At 40.2% G+C, this 19692-nt stretch overlaps 1 protein-coding gene across 1 annotated transcript in view; it reads right to left on the bottom strand.

Moving 5' to 3' along the window:
• The window catches only part of LOC130123113 (bone morphogenetic protein receptor type-1A-like), a 31473-nt gene that overhangs the window by 11413 nt on the left and 368 nt on the right, over positions 1-19692 (bottom strand). Inside the window, exons 2-6 of the mRNA XM_056292238.1 lie at positions 16649-16748; positions 4825-4921; positions 4395-4533; positions 3911-4103; positions 3512-3809 (exon numbers count right to left, since the gene is read on the bottom strand). Of these exons, the coding sequence (XP_056148213.1) occupies positions 3512-3809; positions 3911-4103; positions 4395-4533; positions 4825-4921; positions 16649-16748 (827 nt within the window). The remainder of the gene's footprint in view (positions 1-3511; positions 3810-3910; positions 4104-4394; positions 4534-4824; positions 4922-16648; positions 16749-19692) is intronic.

Here is a 19692-nt window from a genome sequence, read left to right as displayed (position 1 = left end):
GGCCTCGGGTGACCCTACCAGGAGCCATGTTCTGGATGGCATAGCTCTTGGGATCATTGGTACATGCAAGGTTCTCCACCACAGCAGGGTGGCGACCCAGGAGAAGAAGGACGTAACATCATAAGAGACAATCATTTCATCCGCCTCCATAATAGCGTCCCTCATGTTATCCACAAAATGCATTGTGTTCTGGATGTGATGCTCAGTACTGCCTACCAATGGGTTAACAATAGATGCCAGGGCAACGCTGTGATTGCTGCTATTCCCCAATCCTTCCTGAACAGGATATGTGGGCATTGTAACTAATTAATGGCCACAGAATTTGCATATGAAACCAATGGCCAGTTTCGGTCATTTTGCAGCTGTGCTGTTTATAAGGTTGGAGATACCTTCAGTCAGCTGAGACGGACAAAGTCATTTAGATGAGCTACAAAACGTTTTTCCCACCAAGTTTTGTGTCGGGATGAACTGACTCAACTACTGAACAACATAATGACTAGTAAACATCATAACATGACTGGTAAAAATAATATGTCTGGTAAGTACCTTAATATGACTAGTAAGTAAGTACCATAATAGGACTAGTGAATAGGGATGTAACGGTTACCGGTTTAATGATTAACCGCGGTAAAATTCCCGACGGTTAGTATTACCGTTTCAAATTTTAATTATCTATAAAACCATGTTTGATTACCGCGCTTTGAAAACCTCACGGTAAATACTGTCCAGCATGGTCTCTCAGACGCAGGCGCGCAGGCGCAGCAGGCAGCGTGGGTTTGTTTTGCCTCCATGAAACATGGAAGGCACAGGCAGTGACGGCGCTCGGGAGATTTTTTGCCTACTAAGAGGACTAAGTCTGAAGTGTGGTGGTATTTTGGTTCTTGTAAGAGTGCTGAGGGAAAACTGATGGAAGACGGTTACCCTGTCTGCAGAACATGCAGGAAGAACATCGCTGTGAAAGGGGGCAACACCTCTAATCTTACCAGTCATCTCCGTCACCACCCTCCACAACTTTACAGCGAATGCAAGGTAAGTTAACTTTTAGCTGGATGCCTGATGTGGGGACGTTGGAATGGGGGAAAATGTCATGGTTTGCATGTCTAACTTGCTAATAGCTTGTCAATAATGTAAACTTGAGCTTTCATGTTACCAAACGTTACTCTTTGTGAGGGCCGATGGTCCGTCCCACTGGCTAAAGTTAGCTACTCGTCCCACTGGCTACAGTTAGCTACTCGTGCCACTGGCTACAGTTAGCTACTCGTGCGTAGTACGTTCTTAAGGAAAAGCAAGGAAAAAACCTCCACAGGACTCCGGCGTAAAAAGATAACAAAACGAAAATGTATCCCGGTTCCACAGCGAAATCTTCATACAGGAGTAATCAAATAATAATTTACTAAACTATAACTAAGGCTGGCTATTACTGCCACGTTATTACTACGGCTACGGTAAGAAAACTGTATAGCTTCAGTCTCCAAAATCACCGCCGACTCAACACTCACAAATCTAGACGCTTCCTGGTTCACGTACACAGACATTTGCGATCTTCTTAAGTGACAGTAGCCCTAATGTTCAACATGAGCACTGAGCTAAATAAAACTCTTTCATATGCTTATCTATACCAAAACAGCATTCCTAATGCAGATTATATCCAAAGCTATTAATGTAAACATTATTTAAAGTAACTAAGAAAGGCACGAACTGAGAAAGCCTCTTGGATGAGAGGCGAAACGTCTTCACGGATATATACCAAGTCCAGTTGCACTTGATTCAACTCCTTTGGAGAACCATGACCTGGATGAATGAGAACATTCACAGACAATGTGAATAAATGTCTTTTTGGTTGCTGTTTTCTTATTTGCAATGTGCACAAAGTGCAGTTACCTCTCATGGCCACATGGTGACATCTTTAATGCATATTTGTATGGTTTTTTTCATATGTTTACATAAGGAATGCTATTATTTTTATTATTTTAATGTTTATGCAAACAAAAAGTGCATAGTGCTGCTAATTTTATTTGTGGTTTTCAAAATAAAACTTGGTGAAATGATTTCCATGTGTATATCAGTACTGTAGCGAATTCGGGGGACAACGCAACCACAGGAACTGCTGCGGCCGGGAAGCGAACCCGTATCGCCCGCACCGCAGGAGACATCGCTAACCGCTCGACTAAAGGGTCAGACCTGCCAGCCAGCGGCCAGCGTGTCTACTTATCCATGCACGTTACAGTACTTTTTGAACATTTTAACAATACCGTGATAATACTGATAACCGTGATAATTTTGGTCACTATAATCGTGATATGAAATGTTCATACCGTTACATCTCTACTAGTGAACAACATAATCTACTACTATTACGACTACTACTACTACTTTCGACTCCATTTCTTCCTGTCCTCTGCATCTTCCTCTGTCACACCAGCCACCTGCAGGTCCTCCCTCACCACATCCATAAACCTCCTCTCTGGCCTTCATCACCAACATATGACTAGTAAATATAATGTGACCAGTAAATATACTGTGACTAGTAAATATAATGTGACTATTAAATATAATGTGACTACTAAATATAACGTGACCAATAAATATAACATGACTGGTAAATATAATATGACTGGTAAATATAACGTGACTAGTAAAAATAACATGACTAGTAAATATAACATGACTAGTAAATATAACGTGACTGGTAAATATAACGTGACTAGTAAATATGACTAGTAAATATGACTGGTAAATATAACGTGACTAGTAAATATAACATGACTAGTAAATATAACGTGACTAGTAAATATAACGTGACCAGTAAATATAATATGACTGGTAAATATAACGTATCTAGTAAATATAATGTGACTGGTAAATATAATATGACTGGTAAATATAATGTGACTAGTACATATAATATGACTGGTAAATATAATGTGACTACTAAATGTGACTAGTAAATATAACGTGACTAGTAAATATAGCGTGACTACTAAATTTAACGTGACTAGTAAATATAATGTGACTAGCAAATATAATATGACTGGTAAGTGACATAATGGGACTAGAGAACAACATAGCAAGACTAGTAAATATCATAATATGACTAGTAAGCATAAGATTGGTAAGCACCATGATAGGACTAGTTAACAACATACTATGACTAGTAAATATCATAATATGACTGGTCAATACCATTATATGACTAACACAAAAAGACTGGTAGTGATTGTAATATGACTAGTAACTACCAGAAAGGGTTTCTGAGTGGTGGTGGTTTAAAAAACCTACACAATCCATCCCTTTTACTCAAATGATAACAATAATCTCAACTCTTTTGTGTTGTGCTTGGATTCATTGCTGTTTTTACATCACTGAACAATAGCGGGCAAGATTCGAGTAGAACTACCCGCTGCACCTTCACACTGATTGTCTTGAAGGATTCAGGTGCAGGTTTCGTCAGTGGTCATGAATGATTCTGGTGTATTCACATATGGTCATTTTAAAGGCTCAGTCCCAGTACCTGTTGAACTTGACAGCCAGGCCCAGGTCGGCGATGCAGCAGGTCCCGTTCTTCTTCATCAGGATGTTTTTGCTTTTGAGGTCTCGGTGGGCGATGGCGGGTTTACCCTGCGTGCCATAGATCTCGGTGTGGAGGTGACAGAGGCCACAGGCGGTGGAGTAGGCCATCCTGAGCAGGGCTTGGGTGTCCAGCATGGTTAGCTTCAGGAAGTCATACAGAGAACCGTTCTCATGATAGTCTGTGATGAGGAAGAGCTGCGTGAAGGTGCCCGTTCCCTTGATGTCAGCAGCGATGAAGCCTATCAGAGAGCAGAGGGAAAGGAACGAGAGGGATCAGCTGGTCAGAGAAGTGAACAGGTGAGACAGACAGACAGAGCGAGGAACAGGTGAGTCAGCCTACCTAGTATGTTCTCATGTCTCATGAGGACCGTCTGGTAGATCTCTGTCTCTCTGAACCAGCTGGCTTCCTCTCTGGTGAAAAAGACTTTGACAGCCACCTTTTCTCCTCTCCAGCGGCCGAGCCACACCTCCCCGTATCGGCCCTTTCCAATCTGACGGACCATCTGGATTTGTTTGGCTATGGTCCGCTGGACCTGTAGAAGGAGGGCAAGTTAACAGGTATTACCAACCAAGCCATCTGATTGGTCACAGATACGGTCCAACTTGTGGTTGTTATTAAAGATGTTTAGCTGGGTGTAATTGGATGCTATGACAACCCTTGTGGGAACTTTATTCCTCCGCGTTAAGCAAACACACGACTGATCGGTGTGTGTGTGTGTGTGTGTGTGTGTTTGTAGCATACATGTGCCCCTGCGTGTCTTCCGTGTATGTATGTATGTATGTATGTATGTATGATCTGTCTGTGTAAAGTTGAAGCTTTGTACCAGCAGAGGGAGGCCTGAGCCACTGCCAGAGCTCTGGGATTGGTGGATGAGGTCTTTGAGGGACTCTCCTGCAGGGATGAAGGCCTCGTCCTGCTCAAGGTCTCGATGGTAACGCTGACGTTCGCTCTGCCATTTATACCTGGTAGACCACATACACCTTTATGTTAACCTTCTGATCTAAACTTTGATCACTAAGACAAAAGACCGCTTTATATTCATCTGCTTATTGAAGTTACACACCACTTTAGCCCCGAGGCCAGATATACACAGAGGATAATGAGAACACCATTTCTGCTGTTGTACAGCTGGTTGACTATGTAGGATCACTGTGCTGTGGTTAGTGAGTACGGCACCAACACTGTAAAGGTGAGGAATGTTCTTCCTTGTGCAGCTTAGTAGGTACAGCAGGGCATGAGGGGTCAGGGTATACCTGTAGTAACAAACCACGGTGACGCAGATCAGAGCACAGCAGCACACGGTCATGGAAATGAGGAACGCCAGCCAGTGGGCACTGCTGAGGTAGTCTCCTGAAATACAACAAAAGATACATCCTGTTTACTACAAATCACTCATCAGACACTCCATACCATGATCTATTCCTTCATATCCATTACAGTGGGGTAAGTGATGAAAAGATCCTGTTGGCTTTTGCAGCCCCTTCAGTCTGGTTGCTGGGGTATATGGAGGCGGGGCTGGGGAGTGCCCATTTTAAGATGATTTTTTGGATTTAAGACTATTCAAATGTGACAGTCCAACAATTACTATGGATTTAAGAAGAAAGAGAGGAAAGCAACTCTATTTTGTCATTGTGTTCTTACAGTGAATGTGTTCTCTGCATGTCACCATCCTAGTGTATAGCATGTACCCATCATATTGTACAGCATGTACCCATCATATTGTATAGCATGTACCCATCATATTGTACAGCATGTACCCATCATATTGTTTAGCATGTACACATTGTAGTGTATAGCATGTACCCATTGTAGTGTATAGCATTTAACCATCCTATTGTATAGCATGTACCCATCCTAATGTATAGCATGTAACCATCATATTGTATAGCATGTACCCATCATAGTGTATAGCATGTAACCATCATACTGTATAACATGTACCCATCCTAATGTATAGCATGTACCCATCCTAGTGTATAGCATGTAACCATCATATTGTATAGCATGTAACCATCATGTTGTATAGCATGTACCCATCCTAATGTATAGCATGTGACCATCATATTGTATAGCATGTAACCATCATATTGTATAGCATGTACCCATCTTAGTGTATAGCATGTAACCATCATATTGTATATCATGTACCCATCCTAGTGTATAGCATGTAACCATCATATTGTATAGCATGTAACCATCATATTGTATAGCATGTACCCATCCTAGTGTATAGCATGTAACCATCATAGTGTATAGCATGTAACCATCATATTGTATAGCATGTACCCATCCTAGTGTATAGCATGTAACCATAATATTGTATAGCATGTAACCATCATATTGTATAGCATGTACCCATCATCGTAGTGTATGGCATGTAACCATCATATTGTATAGCATGTACCCATCCTAGTGTATAGCATGTAACCATCATATTGTATAGCATGTACCCATCCTAGTGTATAGCATGTAACCATCCTATTGTATAGCATGTAACCATCATATTGTATCACATGTACCCATCCTAGTGTATAGCATATACCCATCATATTGTATAGCATTTAACCATCATATTGTATAGCATGTACCCATCCTAGTGTATAGCATGTAACCATCATATTGTATAGCATGTAACCATCATATTGTATAGCATGTACCCATCCTAGTGTATAGCATGTGACCATCATATTGTATAGCATGTAACCATCATATTGTATCGCATGTACCCATCCTAGTGTATAGCATGTAACCATCATATTGTATAGCATGTAACCATCATATTGTATAGCATGTACCCATCCTAGTGTATAGCATGTGACCATCATATTGTATAGCATGTACCCATCCTAGTGTATAGCATGTAACCATCATATTGTATAGCATGTAACCATCATATTGTATAGCATGTACCCATCCTAGTGTATAGCATGTCACCGATTCCATGACAAATGCTCACAAGACCAATGCTCACCAGACAAATGCTCACAACACTAAAAGAAAAAGAGACAAATGCTCACAAATTGTTTTATAATCATGATTATCTTTAAGATCACCATTTCATTTGTCAGGGAGATGTGATCCCTCTCACATGCTCAGGCCTATGTGATATGTCTTATGTGACATGCAACAGAATGTTCAGTTGACTTTTTGAAAAAAAAAGATTGTAAAACAATTTGTGAGCATTTGTCTCTTTTTCTATTAGTATTGTGAGCATTTGTCTTGTGAGCATTTGTCTTGTGAGCATTTGTCTTGTGAGCATTTGTCTTGTGAGCATTTGTCTGCACACCCATGTGACCATCATATTGTATAGCATGTAACCATCCTAGTGTATAGCATGTACCCATCCTAGTGTACAGCATGTACCCATCATATTGTATAGCATGTACCCATCCTAGTGTATAGCATGTAACCATCATATTGTATAGCATGTAACCATCATATTGTATAGCATGTACCCATCCTAGTGTATAGCATGTACCCATCCTAGTGTATAGCATGTACTCATCGTAGTGTATAGCATGTAACCATCATATTGTATAGCATGTACCCATCCTAGTGTATAGCATGTAACCATCATATTGTATATCATGTACCCATCCTAGTGTATAGCATGTAACCATCATATTGTATAGCATGTAACCATCATATTGTATAGCATGTACCCATCCTAGTGTATAGCATGTAACCATCATATTGTATATCATGTACCCATCCTAATGTATAGCATGTAACCATCATAGTGTATAGCATGTAACCATCATATTGTATAGCATGTACCCATCCTAGTGTATAGCATGTAACCATAATATTGTATAGCATGTAACCATCATATTGTATAGCATGTACCCATCATCGTAGTGTATGGCATGTAACCATCATATTGTATAGCATGTACCCATCCTAGTGTATAGCATGTAACCATCATATTGTATAGCATGTACCCATCCTAGTGTATAGCATGTAACCATCCTATTGTATAGCATGTAACCATATTGTATCACATGTACCCATCCTAGTGTATAGCATATACCCATCATATTGTATAGCATTTAACCATCATATTGTATAGCATGTACCCATCCTAGTGTATAGCATGTAACCATCATATTGTATAGCATGTAACCATCATATTGTATAGCATGTACCCATCCTAGTGTATAGCATGTGACCATCATATTGTATAGCATGTAACCATCATATTGTATCGCATGTACCCATCCTAGTGTATAGCATGTAACCATCATATTGTATAGCATGTAACCATCATATTGTATAGCATGTACCCATCCTAGTGTATAGCATGTGACCATCATATTGTATAGCATGTACCCATCCTAGTGTATAGCATGTAACCATCATATTGTATAGCATGTAACCATCATATTGTATAGCATGTACCCATCCTAGTGTATAGCATGTCACCGATTCCATGACAAATGCTCACAAGACCAATGCTCACAAGACAAATGCTCACAACACTAAAAGAAAAAGAGACAAATGCTCACAAATTGTTTTATAATCATGATTATCTTTAAGATCACCATTTCATTTGTCAGGGAGATGTGATCCCTCTCACATGCTCAGGCCTATGTGATATGTCTTATGTGACATGCAACAGAATGTTCAGTTGACTTTTTGAAAAATAAAGATTGTAAAACAATTTGTGAGCATTTGTCTCTTTTTCTATTAGTATTGTGAGCATTTGTCTTGTGAGCATTTGTCTTGTGAGCATTTGTCTTGTGAGCATTTGTCTGCACACCCATGTGACCATCATATTGTATAGCATGTAACCATCCTAGTGTATAGCATGTACCCATCCTAGTGTATAGCATGTACCCATCATATTGTATAGCATGTACCCATCCTAGTGTATAGCATGTAACCATCATATTGTATAGCATGTAACAATCATATTGTATAGCATGTACCCATCCTAGTGTATAGCATGTACCCATCCTAGTGTATAGCATGTACTCATCGTAGTGTATAGCATGTAACCATCATATTGTATAGCATGTACCCATCCTAGTGTATTGCATGTACCCATCATATTGTATAGCATGTACCCATCCTAGTGTATTGCATGTACCCATCGTAGTGTATAGCATATAACCATCATATTGTATAGCATGTACCCATCATATTGTATAGCATGTACCCATCCTAGTGTATTGCATGTACCCATCATATTGTATAGCATGTACCCATCCTAGTGTATTGCATGTACCCATCGTAGTGTATAGCATATAACCATCATATTGTATAGCATGTACCCATCCTAGTGTATTGCATGTACCCATCATATTGTATAGCATGTACCCATCCTAGTGTATTGAATGTACCCATCGTAGTGTATAGCATATAACCATCATATTGTATAGCATGTACCCATCATATTGCATGGCATGTAACCATCATATTGTATAGCATGTACCCATCGTAGTGTATAGCATATAACCATCATATTGTATAGCATGCAACCATCATATTGTATAGCATGTACCCATCCTAATGTATTACATGTACCCATTATATTGTATAGCATGTACCCATCCTAGTGTATAGCATGTACCCATCCTAATGTATAGCATGTAACCATCATATTGTATAGCATGTACCCATCCTAATGTATAGCATGTAACCATCATATTGTATAGCATGTACCCATCATATTGTATAGCATGTACCCATCCTAATGTATAGCATGTGACCATCATATTGTATAGCATGTAACCATCATATTGTATAGCATGTACCCATCCTAGTGTATAGCATGTAACCATCATATTGTATATCATGTACCCATCCTAGTGTATAGCATGTAACCATCATAGTGTATAGCATGTAACCATCATATTGTATATCATGTACCCATCCTAGTGTATAGCATGTAACCATAATATTGTATAGCATGTAACCATCATATTGTATAGCATGTGCCCATCATAGTGTATAGCATGTAACCATCATATTGTATAGCATGTACCCATCCTAGTGTATAGCATGTTATCATCATATTGTATAGCATGTACCCATCCTAGTGTATAGCATGTAACCATCATATTGTATAGCATGTAACCATCATATTGTATAGCATGTACCCATCCTAGTGTATAGCATGTACCCATCCTAGTGTATAGCATATACCCATCATATTGTATAGCATGTAACCATCATATTGTATAGCATGTACCCATCCTAGTGTATAGCATGTTATCATCATATTGTATAGCATGTACCCATCCTAGTGTATAGCATGTAACCATCATATTGTATAGCATGTAACCATCATATTGTATAGCATGTACCCATCCTAGTGTATAGCATGTAACCATCATAGTGTATAGCATGTAACCATCATATTGTATATCATGTACCCATCCTAGTGTATAGCATGTAACCATAATATTGTATAGCATGTAACCATCATATTGTATAGCATGTGCCCATCCTAGTGTATAGCATGTTATCATCATATTGTATAGCATGTACCCATCCTAGTGTATAGCATGTAACCATCATATTGTATAGCATGTAACCATCATATTGTATAGCATGTACCCATCCTAGTGTATAGCATGTACCCATCCTAGTGTATAGCATATACCCATCATATTGTATAGCATGTAACCATCATATTGTATAGCATGTACCCATCCTAGTGTATAGCATGTTATCATCATATTGTATAGCATGTACCCATCCTAGTGTATAGCATGTAACCATCATATTGTATAGCATGTAACCATCATATTGTATAGCATGTACCCATCCTAGTGTATAGCATGTAACCATCATAGTGTATAGCATGTAACCATCATATTGTATATCATGTACCCATCCTAGTGTATAGCATGTAACCATAATATTGTATAGCATGTAACCATCATATTGTATAGCATGTGCCCATCGTAGTGTATAGCATGTAACCATCATATTGTATAGCATGTAACCATCATATTGTATAGCATGTAACCATCATATTGTATATCATGTACCCATCCTAGTGTATAGCATGTAACCATCATAGTGTATAGCATGTAACCATCATATTGTATATCATGCACCCATCCTAGTGTATAGCATGTAACCATAATATTGTATAGCATGTAACCATCATATTGTATAGCATGTGCCCATCGTAGTGTATAGCATGTAACCATCATATTGTATAGCATGTACCCATCCTAGTGTATAGCATGTTATCATCATATTGTATAGCATGTACCCATCCTAGTGTATAGCATGTAACCATCATATTGTATAGCATGTAACCATCATATTGTATAGCATGTACCCATCCTAGTGTATAGCATGTACCCATCCTAGTGTATAGCATATACCCATCATATTGTATAGCATGTAACCATCATATTGTATAGCATGTACCCATCCTAGTGTATAGCATGTAACCATCATATTGTATAGCATGTAACCATCATATTGTATAGCATATACCCATCCTAGTGTATAGCATGTACCCATCGTAGTGTATAGCATGTAACCATCATATTGTATAGCATGTAACCATCATATTGTATAGCATGTACCCATCCTAGTGTATAGCATGTAACCATCATATTGTATAGCATGTAACCATCATATTGTATAGCATGTACCCATCCTAGTGTATAGCATGTCACCGATTCCATGACAAATGCTCACAAGACCAATGCTCACCAGACAAATGCTCACAACACTAAAAGAAAAAGAGACAAATGCTCACAAATTGTTTTATAATCATGATTATCTTTAAGATCACCATTTCATTTGTCAGGGAGATGTGATCCCTCTCACATGCTCAGGCCTATGTGATATGTCTTATGTGACATGCAACAGAATGTTCAGTTGACTTTTTGAAAAATAAAGATTGTAAAACAATTTGTGAGCATTTGTCTCTTTTTCTATTAGTATTGTGAGCATTTGTCTTGTGAGCATTTGTCTTGTGAGCATTTGTCTGCACACCCATGTGACCATCATATTGTATAGCATGTAACCATCCTAGTGTATAGCATGTACCCATCCTAGTGTATAGCATGTACCCATCATATTGTATAGCATGTACCCATCCTAGTGTATAGCATGTAACCATCCTAGTGTATAGCATGTAACCATCATATTGTATATCATGTACCCATCCTAGTGTATAGCATGTAACCATCATAGTGTATAGCATGTAACCATCATATTGTATAGCATGTACCCATCCTAGTGTATAGCATGTAACCATAATATTGTATAGCATGTAACCATCATATTGTATAGCATGTACCCATCATCGTAGTGTATGGCATGTAACCATCATATTGTATAGCATGTACCCATCCTAGTGTATAGCATGTAACCATCATATTGTATAGCATGTACCCATCCTAGTGTATAGCATGTAACCATCCTATTGTATAGCATGTAACCATATTGTATCACATGTACCCATCCTAGTGTATAGCATATACCCATCATATTGTATAGCATTTAACCATCATATTGTATAGCATGTACCCATCCTAGTGTATAGCATGTAACCATCATATTGTATAGCATGTAACCATCATATTGTATAGCATGTACCCATCCTAGTGTATAGCATGTGACCATCATATTGTATAGCATGTAACCATCATATTGTATCGCATGTACCCATCCTAGTGTATAGCATGTAACCATCATATTGTATAGCATGTAACCATCATATTGTATAGCATGTACCCATCCTAGTGTATAGCATGTGACCATCATATTGTATAGCATGTACCCATCCTAGTGTATAGCATGTAACCATCATATTGTATAGCATGTAACCATCATATTGTATAGCATGTACCCATCCTAGTGTATAGCATGTCACCGATTCCATGACAAATGCTCACAAGACCAATGCTCACAAGACAAATGCTCACAACACTAAAAGAAAAAGAGACAAATGCTCACAAATTGTTTTATAATCATGATTATCTTTAAGATCACCATTTCATTTGTCAGGGAGATGTGATCCCTCTCACATGCTCAGGCCTATGTGATATGTCTTATGTGACATGCAACAGAATGTTCAGTTGACTTTTTGAAAAATAAAGATTGTAAAACAATTTGTGAGCATTTGTCTCTTTTTCTATTAGTATTGTGAGCATTTGTCTTGTGAGCATTTGTCTTGTGAGCATTTGTCTTGTGAGCATTTGTCTGCACACCCATGTGACCATCATATTGTATAGCATGTAACCATCCTAGTGTATAGCATGTACCCATCCTAGTGTATAGCATGTACCCATCATATTGTATAGCATGTACCCATCCTAGTGTATAGCATGTAACCATCATATTGTATAGCATGTAACAATCATATTGTATAGCATGTACCCATCCTAGTGTATAGCATGTACCCATCCTAGTGTATAGCATGTACTCATCGTAGTGTATAGCATGTAACCATCATATTGTATAGCATGTACCCATCCTAGTGTATTGCATGTACCCATCATATTGTATAGCATGTACCCATCCTAGTGTATTGCATGTACCCATCGTAGTGTATAGCATATAACCATCATATTGTATAGCATGTACCCATCATATTGTATAGCATGTACCCATCCTAGTGTATTGCATGTACCCATCATATTGTATAGCATGTACCCATCCTAGTGTATTGCATGTACCCATCGTAGTGTATAGCATATAACCATCATATTGTATAGCATGTACCCATCCTAGTGTATTGCATGTACCCATCATATTGTATAGCATGTACCCATCCTAGTGTATTGAATGTACCCATCGTAGTGTATAGCATATAACCATCATATTGTATAGCATGTACCCATCATATTGCATGGCATGTAACCATCATATTGTATAGCATGTACCCATCGTAGTGTATAGCATATAACCATCATATTGTATAGCATGCAACCATCATATTGTATAGCATGTACCCATCCTAATGTATTACATGTACCCATTATATTGTATAGCATGTACCCATCCTAGTGTATAGCATGTACCCATCCTAATGTATAGCATGTAACCATCATATTGTATAGCATGTACCCATCCTAATGTATAGCATGTAACCATCATATTGTATAGCATGTACCCATCATATTGTATAGCATGTACCCATCCTAATGTATAGCATGTGACCATCATATTGTATAGCATGTAACCATCATATTGTATAGCATGTACCCATCCTAGTGTATAGCATGTAACCATCATATTGTATATCATGTACCCATCCTAGTGTATAGCATGTAACCATCATAGTGTATAGCATGTAACCATCATATTGTATATCATGTACCCATCCTAGTGTATAGCATGTAACCATAATATTGTATAGCATGTAACCATCATATTGTATAGCATGTGCCCATCGTAGTGTATAGCATGTAACCATCATATTGTATAGCATGTACCCATCCTAGTGTATAGCATGTTATCATCATATTGTATAGCATGTACCCATCCTAGTGTATAGCATGTAACCATCATATTGTATAGCATGTAACCATCATATTGTATAGCATGTACCCATCCTAGTGTATAGCATGTACCCATCCTAGTGTATAGCATATACCCATCATATTGTATAGCATGTAACCATCATATTGTATAGCATGTACCCATCCTAGTGTATAGCATGTAACCATCATATTGTATAGCATGTAACCATCATATTGTATAGCATATACCCATCCTAGTGTATAGCATGTACCCATCGTAGTGTATAGCATGTAACCATCATATTGTATAGCATGTAACCATCATATTGTATAGCATGTACCCATCCTAGTGTATAGCATGTAACCATCATATTGTATAGCATGTAACCATCATATTGTATAGCATGTACCCATCCTAGTGTATAGCATGTCACCGATTCCATGACAAATGCTCACAAGACCAATGCTCACCAGACAAATGCTCACAACACTAAAAGAAAAAGAGACAAATGCTCACAAATTGTTTTATAATCATGATTATCTTTAAGATCACCATTTCATTTGTCAGGGAGATGTGATCCCTCTCACATGCTCAGGCCTATGTGATATGTCTTATGTGACATGCAACAGAATGTTCAGTTGACTTTTTGAAAAATAAAGATTGTAAAACAATTTGTGAGCATTTGTCTCTTTTTCTATTAGTATTGTGAGCATTTGTCTTGTGAGCATTTGTCTTGTGAGCATTTGTCTGCACACCCATGTGACCATCATATTGTATAGCATGTAACCATCCTAGTGTATAGCATGTACCCATCCTAGTGTATAGCATGTACCCATCATATTGTATAGCATGTACCCATCCTAGTGTATAGCATGTAACCATCATATTGTATAGCATGTAACCATCATATTGTATAGCATGTACCCATCCTAGTGTATAGCATGTACCCATCCTAGTGTATAGCATGTACTCATCGTAGTGTATAGCATGTACCCATCCTAGTGTATAGCATGTACTCATCGTAGTGTATAGCATGTAACCATCCTAGTGTATAGCATGTACCCATCCTAGTGTATAGCATGTACTCATCGTAGTGTATAGCATGTACCCATCATATTGTATAGCATGTACTCATCGTAGTGTATAGCATGTAACCATCATATTGTATAGCATGTACCCATCCTAGTGTATAGCATGTACCCATCATATTGTATAGCATGTACTCATCGTAGTGTATAGCATGTAACCATCATATTGTATAGCATGTACCCATCGTAGTGTATAGCATGTACTCATCGTAGTGTATAGCATGTAACCATCATATTGTATAGCATGTACCCATCCTAGTGTATTGCATGTACCCATCATATTGTATAGCATGTACGCATCCTAGTGTATTGCATGTACCCATCGTAGTGTATAGCATGTACCCATCATATTGTATAGCATGTACTCATCGTAGTGTATAGCATGTACTCATCCTAGTGTATAGCATGTAACCATCATATTGTATAGCATGTACCCATCGTAGTGTATAGCATATAACCATCATATTGTATAGCATGTAACCGTCATATTGTATAGCATGTGACCATCATATTGTGCTGCACCCAAAACCAACTCCACTTCTTCTTTCCATTGTTTTGCTCAGGGGCACAGGCAGGAGTATTAACCCTAACATGCATGTCTTTTTGATGGTGGGAGGAAACCGGAACACCCGGAGAAAACCCACGCAGAAAGGACGTGGGGTGGCCTGGGGTTTGAACCCTGGACATCCTTGCTGGGAGGCAACAGTGCTAACCACTGGGCCACCGTGCTGCCCCAATTTATTCATTTGCTTTTTTTATTGTTTTAAATTAAACCTGCCTCTAGCTTTTCCTGTCTCTTCACTGTTCTCCGGTCTGCTCTGATCTGAATGGAGGTCCAATGAACCAGAAAAATTCTCCTTATGACTTTACTGAGCTCAAGACTTAACGGTACGCATCACCAAAAGAAAACTTTAGTTACAAACACATAGGTGGGCACACATAAATGACAACAGACAATGCAAAATGTGCTCGCTATGTCGAACACACTCTCGATCAGTGAGCCGTACCGTAGTTTACAGCCTCAAAGGAAAAACGGATTTAACCTGCTGGGCTACCAAGTGAACAAAGTTAGCATAACAACTGCTTAGAGACGACGCTCCTGACTGGTACGAAGGGACCCCTACTGTCATATGCTGCATGTGCTGAATGAAGCCCAGCTGCAACTTGTTTGACTCACACTTGGAGTCTTGACCATTCAAATAACCTAAATAAAGAATTTGAAATTGGCCCTCAAAAGTCCACCAGCCACGAATTTACTGCTGCTGATTCCCGCCGCATCCGTCTATCAGCCCAACCTTACAGTATGTACGAATATCCTATCTATGCGATACAGAGCTACATCCAGCTTATACACCAGCCTTACTGCTTTGCACACACGCACACACGCTCGCTCACACACACACACACACACACACGCACACACGGTAATTACTAGTGCTGACTAACATTTTGTATTTAAACATCGGTTTTATCTGTGCTTACTTTGTTCTGCTGACTTTTTAAATCAAGTACAGTGAGCAGGGAGAGACAGGAAGTGATGTCATCTTACCGGTGGGAGTGTACAGGGGCAGTGTGGGCATCAGGTCTTTGTTACAAAAGTCTGTGTTACAGCACTCTATAGTCCTCCTGGTCTGGGCCCGCGGAGAGTCCTGACAGACAACATAGAACAATGTAATCAACCACATCACACAATGAAAGACGTTGAAACTGGTCGTTGGTTTCCATCATTAAGCCACGGTATTGTTTATAAGGGTGGGGACACCTGCAGTCACTGTGTTGTGTATAAGGGTGGGGACACCTGCAGTCACTGTGTTGTGTATAAGGGTGGGGACACCTGCAGTTACTGTGTTGTGTATAAGGGTGGGGACACCTGCAGTCACTGTGTTGTTTATAAGGGTGGGGACACCTGCAGTCACTGTGTTGTGTATAAGGGTGGGGACACCTGCAGTCACTGTGTTGTTTATAAGGGTGGGGACACCTGCAGTCACTGTGTTGTGTATAAGGGTGGGGACACCTGCAGTCACTGTGTTGTTTATAAGGGTGGGGACACCTACAGTCACTGTATCGTTTATAAGGGTGGGGACACCTGCAGTCACTGTATCGTTTATAAGGGTGGGGACACCTGCAGTCACTGTACTGTTTATAAGGGTGGGGACACCTGCAGTCACTGTGTTGTGTATAAGGGTGGGGACACCTGCAGTCACTGTGTTGTTTATAAGGGTGGGGACACCTGCAGTCACTGTGTTGTGTATAAGGGTGGGGGCACCTGCAGTCACTGTGTTGTTTATAAGGGTGGGGACACCTGCAGTCACTGTATTGTGTATAAGGGTGGGGACACCTGCAGTCACTGTGTTGTGTATAAGGGTGGGGACACCTGCAGTCACTGTGTCGTTTATAAGGGTGGGGACACCTGCAGTCACTGTGTTGTTTATAAGGGTGGGGACACCTGCAGTCAGTGTATTGTTTATAAGGGTGGGGACACCTGCAGTCACTGTATTGTGTATAAGGGTGGGGACACCTGCAGTCACTGTATTGTTTATAAGGGTGGGGACACCTGCAGTCACTGTGTTGTTTATAAGGGTGGGGACACCTGCAGTCACTGTGTTGTGTATAAGGGTGGGGGCACCTGCAGTCACTGTGTTGTTTATAAGGGTGGGGACACCTGCAGTCACTGTATTGTGTATAAGGGTGGGGACACCTGCAGTCACTGTGTTGTGTATAAGGGTGGGGACACCTGCAGTCACTGTGTCGTTTATAAGGGTGGGGACACCTGCAGTCACTGTGTTGTTTATAAGGGTGGGGACACCTGCAGTCAGTGTATTGTTTATAAGGGTGGGGACACCTGCAGTCACTGTATTGTGTATAAGGGTGGGGACACCTGCAGTCACTGTGTTGTGTATAAGGGTGGGGGCACCTGCAGTCACTGTATCGTTTATAAGGGTGGGGACACCTGCAGTCACTGTGTTGTTTATAAGGGTGGGGACACCTGCAGTAACTGTGTCGTTTATAAGGGTGGGGACACCTGCAGTCACTGTGTCGTTTATAAGGGTGGGGACACCTGCAGTCACTGTATTGTGTATAAGGGTGGGGACACCTGCAGTAACTGTGTTGTTTATAAGGGTGGGGACACCTGCAGTCACTGTGTTGTGTATAAGGGTGGGGACACCTGCAGTCACTGTGTTGTGTATAAGGGTGGGGACACCTGCAGTCACTGTGTTGTGTATAAGGGTGGGGACACCTGCAGTCACTGTGTTGTGTATAAGGGTGGGACACCTGCAGTCACTGTGTTGTGTATAAGGGTGGGGACACCTGCAGTCACTGTGTTGTGTATAAGGGTGGGGACACCTGCAGTCACTGTATTGTTTATAAGGGTGGGGACACCTGCAGTAACTGTGTTGTTTATAAGGGTGGGGACACCTGCAGTCACTGTATTGTGTATAAGGGTGGGGACACCTGCAGTAACTGTGTTGTTTATAAGGGTGGGGACACCTGCAGTCACTGTGTTGTGTATAAGGGTGGGGACACCTGCAGTCACTGTGTTGTGTATAAGGGTGGGGACACCTGCAGTCAGTTTGGACTGAAGAGGTCACTAATGCCCCTTTTCCACTACACGGTACCGGCTCAACTCCACTCGCCCTTTTTTCGTTTTCCATTAATGGAAAGTACCGGCATTTTGGTAACTGTTACCACTTTTCTGGTACCACCTTTGTCGAGGTTCAAAAAAAAAAAACTGGAGCGGGAACCAAAATCAATGCAGACCTCCGATTGGTCGGAGAAACGCGTCACTGCGTCATTTTGCATCACTGTGTCATCAATGCGCACATGGGACATCACCCGGAATTTTAAAATACTGAAGCGGAGTTATCTTAAAAGTACATTTTGAAATTGAAACCAGGCATCGCCATGACGACCAGCTACACTGAGGGGGTACTGTTACGGTAATGGGAAGTGACACAGAAGCGAATCGAGTCGAGTTGAGCCGGTACCATGTAGTGGAAAAGGGGCAATAGATGATGATGAAACGTATCTGTCAATACATGCTGTGTCCAGATGAACTGACTCAACCTTCTTTGAATGAAAGACATCACACATCTAATCAACCAATCAAATTGGTATTTATGTAATCAAGCAAAATCAATTAAATCAATCATCCAACATTACAATCAATCACCACTCAAAATGGTTCTATATTATGAGACCAACCAATCAGAGGAAATGCTGGGTGAACACTTCTCCAGAGACACTCTGGCATGGAATGGGTCACTCTTGTCAATAAGTACACATTTGGTGGGTGGTGCATGTTGCGTGTTACTGATGTACAGACAACATTAAAGTCAAGTTAAACCTGACTCCTTAGAAATTGACTTTACAACTTCATCATGTACTCTTGGAGATGTACACTGTATGTACAAACGTATTGGGGGACACACCTCTTAATTATTGAGTTCAGGTGTTCCATTCAGATCCACTGCCACAGGTGTATAAATCCAGCAGCTAGCCGTGCAGTCTGCATTTACAGACGTGTGTGAAAGAATGGGTCGTTCTGAGGAGCCCAGTGGATTCAAGCGTGGTACCATCATAGGATGCCGCCTT

The sequence above is a fragment of the Lampris incognitus genome, chromosome 13 (assembly GCF_029633865.1).
Source record: "Lampris incognitus isolate fLamInc1 chromosome 13, fLamInc1.hap2, whole genome shotgun sequence".
Lineage (NCBI taxonomy): Eukaryota > Metazoa > Chordata > Actinopteri > Lampriformes > Lampridae > Lampris > Lampris incognitus.
Note: the sequence above shows the minus strand (reverse complement) of the source record. Positions and strands in the feature narration are given on the sequence as shown.